General features: G+C 43.0%; 1 protein-coding gene across 11 annotated transcripts in view; it reads left to right on the top strand.

Annotated features, from left to right (window-relative positions):
* The first annotated feature begins 51 nt into the window (after positions 1-51).
* Positions 52-15,236, top strand: part of RMND1 (required for meiotic nuclear division 1 homolog) — a 43,178-nt gene continuing 27,993 nt past the window's right edge. For 2 of the 11 annotated variants that reach the window (XM_084827846.1, XM_084827839.1), the window contains exons 1-4: positions 120-648; positions 3,432-3,528; positions 4,486-4,997; positions 8,977-9,085. In XM_084827846.1, the coding sequence (XP_084683972.1) occupies positions 4,500-4,997; positions 8,977-9,085 (607 nt within the window). In that variant the 5' untranslated portion in view covers positions 120-648; positions 3,432-3,528; positions 4,486-4,499. Of the gene's footprint in view, positions 71-119; positions 649-700; positions 761-1,392; positions 1,472-3,431; positions 3,529-4,485; positions 4,998-8,976; positions 9,086-15,236 lie in introns of those variants that run through there. The other 9 variants (XM_084827845.1, XM_084827838.1, XM_084827847.1 and 6 more) reach the window with 7 other exon arrangements.

The raw sequence follows: 15,236 nt of genomic DNA, 5'->3' as shown, positions 1-15,236 counted from the left end.
GCGGGTGTGTGCTCGAGCGAATCAGCCTCCTCCGTAAGGGGGAAGGGGAGAAGCAGAGGCGGGGATCTACGTGAGGTCACCCGAGAAGGGGCGGGCGGATAACAGCCACGCGCGACTTCAGGGAGGGGCGGGGCAACGCGTGTAGGGGCGCAGAAGGCGGCCTCACGCTCGGGGCCGCGAGGTTGACTGCCGCGGCGTCGCGCGTTGCCGCCCTCAGAGGTGAGAGCGGCGTCCCCGCCGGGCTGAGCGGAAGCCGCCTGGGCAAAAGGCTCTGGCGTGTGGGCCGTGGCCTCGCTCGGAGTGGATTTTATCTGAGGTTCGCGCAGAGCGAGGGGAGGGGATTGCTCCGACGGAGCGGGCGGAGCGTTTCTCCCTCCCTTGAAAGTCGCTTGTCGGCTGTGGTGGTCGCCTGTGAGATGAGGTTGCCTTTTTCCGTCCGCCTTATATGTGGCTCCTAGTTCGCCTCCCCCATGGGGGGGCCGCCCCCCCGCCCCGCGATGAGCCCGGAAGGTCGGCGGGACAGCAGTTCGAGACCCGAGTGCCGCGTGACGGAGTGAGCTCCCGTCTTCAGGCCCAGCTCCTGCCAACCTAGCAGTTCGAAAGCAAGAAATTGCAAGTAGATAAATAGGTACCACTGCGGCGGGAAAGGTAACAGCGTTCCGTGCACCTCGTGTTCAGTCATGCCGGCCACATGACCACGGAAGCGTCTTCGGATGGCACTGGCTCTTCGGCTTAGAGATGGAGAGGAGCACCTAGGAGTGTACGAAAGTCACTTACCTGGTCTCGCAGCTTGCTTCGCGGTGGGGGGGAGGCGCTTCGCTGCTCACCCCGAAGTTCAGGCTGGGGGGGGGGAGGCTTCCCGCCTCGCCCGGCCGAAATTCAGGCTGGGGAGAAGCGCCCCGTCTCCCCGGCCGCGAACTTCAAAAGAAGAAGAAAAAAAAAAAACGCCCCTGTGATAAGCTACGTAACGATTAACGTAGCCTATCACGGCTAGATCTGCAAAGTCAGCCGTGATAGGCTATGTTAATCGTCACGTAGCCTATCACGGGTGACTTAAAAAAAAAAAATGTACGGCTAATGGCGGCCCCCATAGGGAGCCGCCATTCGTGTTCCTTATTTGGTCCCTGTAGTCTACGTAAATCTTTACGTAGACTACAGGGACCAAATAAGGAACGCGAATGGCGGCTCCCTATGGGGGCCACCATTAGCCGTACACGCTTTTTTTTTTAAAGTCACCCGTGATAGGCTACGTGACGATTAACATAGCCTATCACGGCTGACTTTGCAAATCTAGCCGTGATAGGCTATGTTAATCGTTACGTAGCCTATCACAGGGGCGGTTTTTTGTTTTGTTTTTACTTGTAATGGCAGTGGTGGCAGCCGGTCGAAAGACCGGCTGCCGCCCCCACCCCTGCCGAAGACCTGCCGAACCGCCGCCGGGACCCGCCGCCGGGAGGGACATTCGTGAAAGGTAAGTCCCATCCTGGGGCGGGGGGGAGAATTTCTCCCCGAACAACCTTCGGAGGACCGAATGCGTTGGCACTCGGCCCCCCGAAGTTTCGGGGAGAAATTCTCCCCCATCCCTATGAGCACCACGCCCTGGAGTCGGACATGATTGGCTGGGGACACCTTTACCTTTAGGAGGTTACTGGGGGTCACGATTTGGCTAAAAATGTGGGGAGAGGTTTGAGGATTTCATTAAGGGCCCCATTACCTTTTCACCCATCATTCAAGCACTGGTTGGGAGGAGTTTGAACAGGCCTAGCTGCAGCCGAAGTCAATTTGTTAAAAATTATTATTGAAGGAAATTGAGATATAATAGCAGTGATTGTAGGCTGGAGTTGGAGACACCGTTTTGCAGTGGTTCTGCTCCTCCCTACAAGTTAAGGTCCAGAAAAGTGATGTTAGGACTTGCTTATTCCTCCCTGTAGGAATTGTCCTGCTGGGTTCCTTAGGGTTCAGTTTTGTCTCTTGTTCTTTCTAATATCTACATGAAAATGTTGGGTGAGGTTGGTCAGATCTACACCTTGAGTCATATTATGAATGTCCCATCATGGTAACGCTATATCCCTCTTGCATATTTATACCTTGTAGGATGCACAATGATACTTGTTGTGTTATATTGCATAATGTGAAATAAAAAGCAGGAAATAACACTACAAAAGCGGTATATCAAATGTGTAATGTGCCCCAACGGTTATCAGTGCACTTCAGTACCGCTATATAGCAGTAGTGTAGATCCAGCCATTGCCTAGAGTTGTAAGATACAATGACATCAGTAAGCAGATAACACCCACCATTATTTTTGCCTCTTCATCACATCCAAGCGTAGGGGCAGTCTCTCTGAACAAGAGTCTGAACTCGGTAATGAACTTGATCAGCCTTCCCCAACCTGGTGCCTTCCAGATATGTTGGGCTACAGTTCCCAGAATTCCTGTCCACTGGCTATGATGGTTGGGGTTGATGGGAGTTGAAGTCAAAACAGCTGGAGGGCACCAGGTTGGGGAAGGCTGGACTGGATGAAAGCAAGTAAACTTAAGCTCAATCTAGGCAAGATAGAGATGTGTATGGGAGAGACTCTCTGGACCAGCTGGCTAGGAGTTCCAATGCCAGAGAATAGCCATCAAGAAGGACTTCTCTTGAGTTTCTGCCAAGTGTGTTTCAGATGTTGGCAGGACCAAAAGAAGGATCTCTTCTGAGGATCTTAACACTTAGGCAGGCTCATATGGGAGAATGCAGTTTCAGATAACTTGGTCCCAAGTTTTAGAGGATTTGTAAGGTCATAACCAGTACTTTGAATTACGTCTAGAGGAACTTTTGTAACATGCAAGTCGTATGCTCCATGTAACCAGCCTCAGTCAATGGTCAGGCTGCAGCATTCTGGACCACCTGAAGTTTCTATCCACTCTTCAAAAGCAGTCCCATGTAGAGCATGTTAAAGTAGTCCAAACAAGATGTGACTAAGATATGTGTCCTGTGCAAAATTGCTCCTGGTCACTGCTGAAACCTGGGTATCTAGGTTCAGGGCTGACTACAGGAGTACAAACTTGAGTCTTAAAGGGGAGTGCAACCCCATCCAAGACATGTTGAACCCCTTTTCCATATCTCAGGGAATTTTAACCTACCTCCTGTGCTTTATGATCTCCAAATGAAATTCTGCTCCAGGTGTCATTCTTTCCAGATGTCCAATTTGCTAGAAGCAGGGTTGTCTGTATGGTGGCCCCAGATTTGCAAAATGCCCTTCTCTCCCTGGGAGGGTTGATTTTGTACCTGTCTCCTTTAGAGTCGTAAATTGTATTTTATTCCACCATACTTTTTGGTGGAAAAGAAGTAAGACTGTAGTAAAATAACTGGACCACTGAATAATGTTTCCTTCACTGCCTTTTTTCTTGTGCCTAGAATTTCTGACAAAATTTATATGATTAATGCAGGAGTGGTCCAATCTGTTGGAGCAAATTCTACTGTGAAGGAAAGATTGGACATTATGTTGAGATATCCAGCAATTATTGGGGAGGGGAAGGAAATCATGTGAGTGGTGATCAAATATAATGATAGTCTCTTAAAGCAGCGTTTCTGAAAATTATTTGTATTTGGATTCCCATTCTATCCCACCCAAACTAGCATTAATCACCTATTCTGCGGGGGGGGGGGGCACAGATCTTTGCACACAACCATGTATTTCAGCCTGAAGCTAGATAAAAGGGCGATAGCTCCTCCGTCTACCACAGCAGATCTCTGTGGAGTTGCAGTGCCAGGGTGGGGAGAAAATTATCTCCCTAGAATTTCATTTCCCGGCCCCCCACCTCACAGAAAGGGTGAAGGGTGTATCGTTTTTCCTTTGAGGCACAGCTGGCTGCAATTCCAAACCTTCACTGCTGGGCCAAGAAAGGTCCCACCTACTTCAGGACCCCCACCTCCCATAATTTTCCTCCAGGTACTGTGCCTCTAAGGAAGCTGAACTGAGCTGAGCTGATCTAAGTAATACATTTTGACCAGAGTAGCATAATAACCAATACGTTTCCGTGCATGGTGTGTGAGCTTTGGGCACATCTGGTTTACCAGTGGGTGTTGCTGAACTGGCACTGACTTAGTCCTTAGCTGACTAGCAGCTTCTGTGCTGAGAATGTTCTGCATAGTTTCAACCACTGGCCTTTCCTTGGCTAAAGTCATACTACTTTGAAGCAAGGCACTTCTCCCCGCTAGACGTTAACATGACTTTAGAGTGTTTGGGGACAAACATTCTATATATCTATATTTATGTATTAAACCCTATATTTGGCCATTATGTTTGCTGTGGTAAGTAAAATAGATTTATTGTTGCTGTCTCCCTTGCTGCTTCCTTTGAAGCTGAGCCTACAAATGCAGAATGAATCCTATGAATTAATGTGATTGACTTGCAGTACTAACTGCAGTATAGATCTTTCTGTAAAATGATAAATATTATTCATTTCCAGAAAGCTGATATTCTTTAACTCTCTTATTCAGGTCACAGTGAAAAGATGGCAATTAAACTACTGAGATTCCTGGCTAGATCTTCACACACAATAAGCCAGTGCCAATGCTTTCATAAATATGGGCATTTAACATCAAGCAACAGTCTTCAAGGGACATCAAGCAACTATCTATTAGCAAATAGATATATCAATCTGTGCATTCCAGAGGCAGCAGCTTCTTGTTTAACCAGTGTTGGTGTACAAGCCATGGACTGGCAGAGACCACAAGCTAATGTTACTATTTCAGGAAAGACTGTGAATCCTTTGATTATGAATGTTTGTCCTCCATCCAGGGAACAATTTTGTGCTCTTAGAAATGCAAGTTACACGCACAATTCAAAATGTATAAGAAGAATGACTTATATACCAAAAAGACATTTTTCAGTTTTATCAGCTAGTAAAATTATGCCAAACCAAGGTATCGTACCAGCTAAAAGGCCACTAAAGGCATCTAGGACCAAGCAGCCATCTAGAGCTAATCTACCACTACCATCTGAAACTGAGGTAAAGTATGACATCTTCAAAGTCTGTAACTCACAAACACCAATATCATACTATGCAGGTATGGAGAAAACTCAGTCTTACCAAAATATGAGGTGGGCCAACCCATAGAAGCATGAGCTCTTCCCTGACCCAGTTCCCCAACTCAGTTTGGCCATGGCTTAGGAAAGAGCATTTATACATGGAGATGGGCTTTTGTTTCCTTTTACTGAGGCCCCTATGCTTTGTGTCATGCTACTTCCATTTTTATTCCTGGTGTATTGGCTAGTAAAAGAGTCCACTTGGGAGAGGCTCAAGGCATGATCCTATGCATGTTTAGACAGAAAAAAAGTCCTACAACTCCCAGCATGCCCCAGCCAGCCATGCTGGCTGGGGCACACTGGCAGTTGTAGGACTTTTTCTGTCTAAACACGCATAGGATTGCGTCCTTAGAACATTTGTTTCTTAATATGAGGAGGCTTGCTTGGCAAAGTTTGAGAACCATGTAATGGTAGATGAGGGTTAGAGCAGAAAATCACATTCATTTAAAAAGCATAAAAAAAATTAAGTCCAACCAAACTAACTTAAATGGTGAAAATAGAAAAAGTATATTTAAGCACATTTAGCTAGCGAGTACTATATATCCATTCAGTTATATAAGTGAAGCCCCATAGAATGCTAGATACGTCATTGTTGCTTTTCAGAGAAAGTAGTATGCAAAACATAGCCGAAGTCTAGTCTTCATGGGATGGTTAGCTCTTTTAAAAAAGCTATTGGGTCATATAATTTTTTTTAAACTGTAAATGTACAAAATTGTCTTTTGAACTTCTGCAGAAAAACAGTTGAGGCCCTACATACGTTTTGAAATTGGCACCTTGCTTTTTGTACCACCGTAGTCGCTAGTCATCTTGAGAATCCTTGTTAGCCTTAATCACAGACAATGGTAGTATAGAGGTAATGGTAATGGTAAATTATCAACAATAATTTTTAACAATTTGAAGATTGTTCAAGTTTGTTTTTGTTATAACCATGAGATCATAATTTCATAGATGAAGTACATAAATTATTATTATTTAAAGTTCTTAATCGCCCATCTGGCCAGTCACCTGGCCGCTCTGGGCGATGTACAGCAATACAACAGTTTTAAAACAATAAAATTCTACATTAAAACATCATATTTCTAAAAATACCCTAATCCACCCCAAATGCCTGCCTGAACAACCACATTTATTTTTTGTTCATTTTGAAAGGTGGACTCTAGACTCTGTCAACCCCATGCCTACAGCATAGGAACCAAGCTACTGAGTTTCTTTTAGGAAGAGAAGGTTTATTCTAGTGGCAGCAGTTAAAAGGTTTAACAGCTGAGGCAGCATTCCCTAGTGGTGAGGTCTAATTGAGAACTTTATTAAAAACTCTGGCAGTGAGTTCTGTAGACCCAAGCTTCAAAGTTAACTTTAAAAAAAAAAGAAACATAGGTGGGATAACCCATATGCTATTCCGTTGCATCTGGTGAAGGTGGCAGAATAACCTACAGTGTCTTTTCTTGTGTGGGTTTTAGATTAGAACTATATTAATTGACTGCTACAGCATATAAACAGAACAAGCCCAGAAACACAGGACTCTCTAGAACAAAACCCAAACTGTCAATAATGCACATTTTCTTCCATATTATGATATGGTGACTCTACTCACATGTTGGGAAACTGAGCATGACTTGGAATATCCTTAAATAAATATCAGTAAAAGATACATTAGATCAATAATTTTAATAAGGAATGGAAGAAATAACTATGCTGGGAATCTTACAGACAGGTTTAAAGAATACTTCCCCCATGGCTTCATTATTTCCAGACATTTTTCATCCCTAGTACTTTTTATAAAAGTGTTCTTATTACATAGCTTTTGGAAATAATTTTGTGGGGAGTAAAGGATGGGTAACAATATATGAACACCTTGTCTTAAATTCTAAAAGAAAATATTTTATAATCCAAAACTGTTCAATTTTGCGGGGCGGCGGGGAGGGAAACAGTCTTTGGAAAAAATGCGAAAGACAGTTTTTTCCAATTTTTCTGTTTTTTTTCCCGGGCCTTCGCATCTCTACATCCTACAAAGGAGCCAATTGTCGGTTGTGAAGTAAAAATGGAAGAGGCAGGTGCGCTGCAGGCAGTGCACCTGCTCTCGGCCACTCGTGCAGAACAATCAGTTTTTAAACTGATGGGTTGCCATTACGTGCAAACTACATCAATTAAAATTTATATAGTTTGGAGCCTTTGCTTCAGCCCGGGGTCATGAATGATGCTGGATTAAGGACCTCTGTACTGGAAGGGATGTTAGAGTTTGAGACTGAAAGTTTTCCCGTGCTTTGCCCATTTATTACATGTGCTATAGTCAATAATCCTGGGATAACTAGTGATTGAGTTATATGTGTAGTTCTGTGCAATAGTTAGCAAGTATTTTTCTTTATGATGTAACACTATATAAAAACAACTATTTAGGCATGTTTTCATAATTGTTACATAGGGTAACATTTCTAAATACCTCTGTAACAATGTTGCAATCTCCCAGTATAACTGATCACATTATATTGCAGCAAGTGAGGGATTTGTATGAACTGTGGTTTGTGGAATATGGTCTAAGTATCCCACATCACTTGAGAAGCAAGTCAGTTTCTGAATACACTGATGGTTTGACATCCAAGAAGCTTCTGAAAAAAAAAACAACAATTTTTTCAGACACCATTTTCTGTGCTGTGTTTTTTCCAGCTCAAAATACAGGGCAAAGTGTCAGAAATGCTGAAAGAGTAGGGTACTTTCAAGTGGAAACTGCCACATGGCAAAATCTTGTGCCAGAGATCACACTGACTCAGACAGACTACATAAAAATATTTGCAGTTTGAATTTGTCCTTTTCTCCAATGTGTAGCTCCACCTGCTGGATGCAGAAATTCTCAGGCTAAAGTGTGGTTTTTTGCAAGGACAAATGTTAATCCGTGTGTGTGTGTGTGTGTGTATGTATATATGTGTGTACACATACTATTGATTTAATATTTTGGCCACCTAATGCGAAGAGAAAACTCAGTGGAAAAGACCCTGATGCTGGGAAAGATTGAAGGCAAAAGGAGAAGGGGACGGCAGAGGATGAGATGGCTAGATAGCATCACCGATGCAATGAATATGGACTTGAGCACACTGCGGGAGAGAGCGGAGGACAGGAAGGCCTGGCATGCTATGGTCCATGGGGTCACGAAGAGTCGGACACGACTGAACAACAAAGCAGGGAGTCAGTTTAACATCTGTAATGAATTTACAATTGCACAATTTTTGGAATTGTATTTTGGGGATAATTTAAAAATTGAGTACTTTGAATGTTGCCTTTTGAGAGAAGAAAGAGAATGGAGGGGATAAAACCTTAAGGGCCAGCCATTTATCCAAGTACTGCAGGTAATTTCTAACCTGTACATGAAGGAACAGGAAATAGATTTACTTACTGCCCAATCTTATGCATATTTATTAGGAAGTAAGTTACACTAAAGTTAGAGGGGGCTTGCACCCAACTACGTTTGCATACGATCAAAGCCATAGTGGGAGGCTTTTAAAATGTACCCAAACTGGTATATTTTTTCCTAGCTCCAGAATGCTTCCAGCAGGCCTGCATTTGGACTTGTTCAACAGGTGCAGGAAGGAATTAAGGAGACCTAATGTAATATCTTTTATGCCTAATCTTAAACCATTGATATTGGTGAAAGGTCTGCAGCTTTGAATATAATTTTTATACACACATAGTAGTTAGGATTTGTGAAGCCCAGCAATTTTATTATACAAAATGTTGTAGCCACCTACTGGCAAAATGCTAGTATTAATCCACTGGTGTGTGTGTTTTAAAGTTACATTTGATACCAGGGGTCATAGACCTCTCATCTAGTGCTGGTGACTGAGCCAAATACATGTTCTCTAAATATATCCCTTGATCGTTTTCTAAAACTAAACTTTGTTCCTTTGGCACAGGATTTGATGCAGTGCACAGCCTTTGCAACAGCAGATGAATATCATCTTGGTAACCTATGCCTTGACCTGACATCGTATGGATATGTTGAAATAACAACATTACCTAGAGGTAGACCTCTGAACACTTTTTTCCCCCTCTATTAGAAACAAGTCGCCGGTTGAATACAAAGAGCAGACTTCCTTTTAGCAATATGACTGGGGTATTTATATTGTTTTTTTAAACTGATGCTGTTTCAGAGATAATATTATCTTGACATAATTATGATTACCTTGCAGATTCTGTATAGAGGCTTTCTGCACAGAAATGCTGCTTGAAACATAATCCCATGTATGGTATAATTTGGCCATGATGCTACTGCATCAAAATATATCTACTTTACCAATCTAGTTCTAAGAAATGAAGTAAACACTTAGCAAATGATGCAACGGCACACACACAAGCATTTTCCTATGACCTCCCCATAGTGATTCCCCCCTCTTACCTTCTATACTTTCTGGCTGTATTCCTGAGCTGTTTCGATTCAGTAGAGCTTCCTAAATCTGCAGTGTGCAATCCATAGAGTGATTAAACTGTGGAAGGAATTTGTGTAATTGCTTTTTAGCACTTAAATAAAGCAGTAACTATCAAAATCTAATTTGGAGAGTAAAAAAATAAACAATTTGTTGCACAGCCAACATTTACCACTGTTGAACATATTTTTTTCTTAGGTGCTGACAGCATTTCCATTAACTCCTGTAGATAAGACTTTAATCTGAAATAAAGAAACCTATTGACATTCTTTTGGAAATAGTGCTGTATAAGTGGGGATGTTCAATGAAACATTGCAGTGTATTCTCAGCACCTAACAGGAATGTTCCTGTTTAGAACTTGGGGGAGCCTGGAAGAGGAATTGTGTAGTGATGTTGATGGCTCTTTGGCAGGGTGGGGTTCAGGAGGTGGGCAAGAAAAAAAGACTTATCTTTTCCACTCTCTTGCAACTTTATTCCGCTCTCCTATGTAGTGCCACAGGGCTCTGGTTTGGGCTGGCTTGCTTCATTGTTACTTTGATGTGTGTGTTCTGGACACTGAATAGGAGAACATGCCCTTTTCCTTCTCCCCCACTCCCACTGTATTAGCATGTAGAGTAGGGGTGTGCAACCTTGTGAGGTCTGTGGGCCATTTTCACTCCCTGGACCCCCCTTCATAGGTTGCACCCCACCCTTTGTAGATGCCAAAACCGGGGTGGGGAAATACAATAAAAAAAAAAGATGGCATCCAGAGCTACTATGCAGTGCCAAAAGGGCACTTGTTTGCAAGCTGATTTTGACTCTTTTGGTGCTCCATAGCAGCTATGGATGCCATTTCATTTGTAAAAAATGTTTGTTTGTTTTAGTCTTCCTGAATTTCATGGGATGGCAGGGGCCACACTGAGGGGCTGTGAGGGCCACATGTTGCCCATTCTTGATGTAGAGGATAGCTTTTCAAGCAAGCCCTAATTCCATCTCCAGGATATTGTAAGCTGTTGTAGGCTTAAGCAAGCCAATCCCCTTTCCTCCCACCTCCTTTTCCCCCTGAAAGTAATGCACTCAACATTTTATTAGTTCTGGAAGTCCTGAGCATAGGCCTTTGTCGATCAGGTTTTTCTTAAAATTATCCTTTAATTTACAAACCAATATACTTCTGCGTATCTGGGCAATTCCTCTGAGTACACATAAATAACTACCTTCTCTTTGGATGGCTCTGTTTCGCTTCCAAACTGATAGGCCTGGGACCATCCAGACATGGCACTAGAAGGGGTGATTGGCTTATATTCATGCTGTATTTTTCTCATATAGTATTGTATATTGACAGGTTTCGGTTTAGACATGCAAGTTTTCAGCCATTAAGCTTGTAATGTAAACAAAATGGTTCCTGACTCTTGGCTTCAAAGAAAGCCAGGCCTGTACAAGAGGGACAGGCTCCACTTGAACTAAAATGGGACCAGACTGCTAGTGTTAAATATAAAAAAGGCAGAGCGGCTTTTAAACTGAATCCTGGCAGAAAGCTGACTGGAGCTGAGAAGCATCTGGTTTGGGTTGAATCAACCCATGAAGATGAAAATGTTTCCTATTGCCCAAATGTAGAAGGGGAGGAAATAGGCGGTGAAACATGATAGCCAGTCAAAGAGGCCTAAGTGCCATAGCAGAAGTGGCACATGCCAGAGACATCTGGGGAAGGACATTGTGTATAGGTGTTTCTATGCAAATGCTAGAACCTTCTGAGCCAAAATGGGAGAGTTGGAATGCCTGGTTCCAAGGGAGAATGTACATATAGTGGGCATTACGAAACCTGGTGGATTGGAGAGAACCAGTGGTATACTGTCATCTCTGGATAGAAATTCTGCAGGAAGAATAGGGCGTACTGGGGGAGGTGTTGCTCTGTATGTCAAAGAGGGCATAGTGTCAAGCAGACTAGAAAAGCTAAGAGGGTTTTCTGTGGACTCTTCCATAGAAGCACTGTGGGTGGCAATACCAAGCTCCAAAACTAATTTAGTACTAGGAACATGCTATCTTCCCGCAGACCAGAATGCTCCAGGTGATCATGAGATGAAAATGAAATCAGGGAGGCCTCCAAACAAGGAAGCGTTGTAATAATGAGTGACTTTAGTTACCCCAACATTGATTTGATAAACGCATATTCCAGTCACGACAAACAGGTTAAATTTCTCGATGCCCTAAATGACTGTGCACTAGAACAGTTGGTCATGGAACCAACCAGAGGGGAGGTGACCCTGGATTTAATCCTAAGTGGTGTTGCCCAGAATCTAGTATGACATGTAAACGTTGTTGAAACAGTTGTTAACAGTGACCACAATGCTATCGGATTTAATATATATTTAAGTGGAAAATTGCCAAGGAAATCCAGCACAGTCACATTTGACTTCAAAAGCGGAAATGTCTCTAAAATGAAGGAACTGGTAAAAGAAGTTGAAAGGGGGAATCAAGAGGGTTAAAACCCATCAAAAAGCTTGGAGGTTACTCAAAACCACAATAATAGAAGGTCAGCTAGAATGTATACCACAGGTTAGGAAAAGTACCACCAAGTCCAAGAGGTCACCAACATGGTTAATGAGCAGGATCAAGGAAGCTATTAGAGAAAAGAAGGCTTCCTTCAGAAAACAAAAGTCTTACTCAAATGAAGAAAACAAACGAGAGCACAACCTTGCACACAGGAGATGCAAGCAGACAATAAGAGATGGAAAAAAGCATTTTGAGAAGCTTATCGCTAACAACATCAAGACCAACAAGAATTATTTAAATATATCAGAAGCAGGAAACTAGCTAGCGAAGCAGCTGGACCACTGGATGACAATGGAGTGAAAGGCTTACTAAAGGAGGATAAGGAGACTGCGGAGAAGCTGAACAAATTCTTTTCATCTGTCTTCACTGCAGACGAACTGATGTTTTCAAGAAGGGAGTCTGAGGAACTGAGGCAAATAGTGGTGACAAAAGATGGTATACTCAACCTTATTGACAAATTGAATGTAAATAAATCACCAAATCCAGATGGTATCCATCCTAGAATTCTTAAAGAACTTAAATGTGAAATTGCTGATCTTCTAACAAAAATATGTAACATGTCCCTAAGATCAGCCTCTGTACCAGAGAACTGGAGAATGGCCAATGTAATATCAATTTTTTAAAAGAGATCCAGGAAATTACAGCCTAGTTAGCATCACATCTGTTCCCGGTAAATTATTAAAGTTAATTTAATTAAAGATAATTAAAGAAAGCATTATTAAAGATAAAATTAGTAACCATATAGAAGGACAAGCCTGCTGAAAAAGAATCAACATGGCTTCCCCAAAAGTAAGTTCTGTCTCATAAATCTTTTAGAGTTCTTTGAGGGTGTCAAAGAAACATGTGGATGGGGGTGATCTGGTAGATGTTTTTTACTTGGAGTTCCAAAAAGATTTTGACGAAGTCCCTCAGCAAAGATTTCTGAGCAAACTTAGCAGTCATGGAATAAGAGGAAGGATCATTAACTGGTTAAAGAACAGAAAGCAGAGAGTAGGAATAAATGGTAAACTCTCCCAATGAAGGCATGTAAACAGTGGGGTCCCACAGGGATCTGAATTGGGACCAGTGTTTTTTCAACTTATTCATAAATTGTCTGAATTAGCAGTGAGCAGTGAAGTAGCCAAGTTTGCTGATGACACCAAATTATTTAGGGTGGCTAAAACAAAAAGGAATTGCAAGGTGCTTCAAAAGGATCTCTCTGAACTGAGAGAATGGGCATCAAAATGGCAAAGGCAGTTCAGTTTAAGCAAGTGTAAAGTGATGCACGTTGGGGCAAAAAATCCCAACTTCAAGTATAAGCTGATAGAATCTGAGCTAGCAGTGACTGACTGAGAAAGAGAACTTGACCCAGTGTGCAGCAGCTGTGAAAAAGGCAAATTTGATGTTAGGCATAATTAGGAAAAAAATTGAAAATGAAAATGCCAAGATCATACTCCCCTGATACAAATCTGTGGTGTGATCACACTTAGAATACTGTGTACAGTTTTAAAAAAGATATTGAAGAGTTGGAAAAAGTGCAGAAAAGGGCAACTTAAATTATCAAGGGGTAACTCCCCTATGAGGAATGGTTACAACAGCTGGGATTATTTAGCTTAGAAAAAAGGCAAGTAAGGGAAGACATGATAGAAGTGTACAAAATTATGCATGTTGAGAAAGTGGATACGGAGAGAGGGAGACATTTTTCTCCCTCTTGTCATAATACAGATCCCATGAAGCTGATGGGTGGGAGATTCAGGACAGATAAAAGGAAGTACTTCCTCACACAGTGCATAGTTAAACTATGGAATTCACTTCCATAAGGTGTGATGGCCACCAGTTTGGATGGCTTTAAAGGGGATTGGACAAATTCATTGTGGATAAGGCTGTTGATGGCTACCAGTCCTGATGGCTATATCCTCCCTCCAGTATCAGGGGCAGTATGCCTATGTACACCATTTGTTGAGGAACTTGGGCAGAAGGGTGCTGTTGCACACGTGTCCTGCTTGTGGGTTTACCATGGGCAGCTGGTTGGCCACTGTGTGAACAGAATGCTGGACTGGATGGAGCCTTGATCTGATCCAGCATGGCTCTTACGTTCTTATGTATTACACTGTGTACATTAAACTACGTTTCCCAGATAAAGTTCCTTCAGTGCCATATGGTGTCTAAAGAGATCTAATATATAAGATCTCTGTCTCTCTCTCTCTGCGTATGTGTGTGTATAAAATTACTTAGACAAACATATATACCGAAAGATTTCATTAACTCATCAAGTTTAGGGGGTTTGAATAATCCTTAGATGGAATGCACATGGCAAGAAAGGGCAAGAGGTGAATGGAGCTGACTGGTTGAGGGCTGTCAATAACATGGTTACAAGAGTTGGAGATCGCTAAATAGGTTATTGGGAGAAACATATTCTGTGAGGCTTTGTGAGGTGCAGAGTAAACAGTCTGAGTCGGGTTCTTGTGCTACACAAAGAGTGCTCTTCTTGGTGCCATCTGAGTCCTTTTATCTGTACTGGGTGGAGGCATGGAATTCTGTGCTTCCCGCAGTGTGGAAGCAGGGGAGGAAAGCTGGGGGGATGATGTCAGTGGGTGTGGCCATGCCCCCCGATGTGATGTCAGTGGGCGGGGCCACGCTTACTGATGTCATATGGCCCACGGTGGGCCGGGGGTGGGGCGGCTGTTTGCCACCTCACATGAAAACACTTCTGCACCTCTGATATGCAACAAACAATCCTAGGTATATTAAACATAAAAGGCAGAGAACCAGATGGACACCCTAGAGATCGATTCACAGGATTTAAGTATGGAGAAATTAGCCTAAGGAGCTCTTGATGTCTAAATTGAGGGTGGTTGCATGCCAAAACTAGGCTGTGGCTTCACCTGCCTGGTCCTGTCCTGGATGGGCTGGACTCCAGCTATTTGAGCGCTGTGGCAGTTGAGGATAAACAAATCAGTGTTCTGTGGCTTCTGAGAGAGAGAATGGAATGGAAAGCAAAGCAAAGCAAAGGGTTCTGTGTAACACAGGTCTCTCCACATGCACTTGCAATCCCCTCAGTAGCAAAGTGGGTAAAGAGGTGGCGGCTACCATTTGCACACAAAGGTTCTCCAGGGGATTCAACAGTTCAAAAGATACCTTTTCAGGAGTTCCAATGGACTACCCTGAAGATGAAGGTGCAGTGCTGAGAAACTCCTGGAATGACTACAGGGCCTTGGGCAAGGCCCCTAGCTGCAGTGTGC

The sequence above is a fragment of the Heloderma suspectum genome, chromosome 1 (assembly GCF_057233095.1).
Source record: "Heloderma suspectum isolate Gila_16-S chromosome 1, 16-S_ref, whole genome shotgun sequence".
Lineage (NCBI taxonomy): Eukaryota > Metazoa > Chordata > Lepidosauria > Squamata > Helodermatidae > Heloderma > Heloderma suspectum.
The sequence above is the reverse complement of the archived record's forward strand: the minus strand, read 5'-3'. Positions and strand labels throughout refer to the sequence as shown.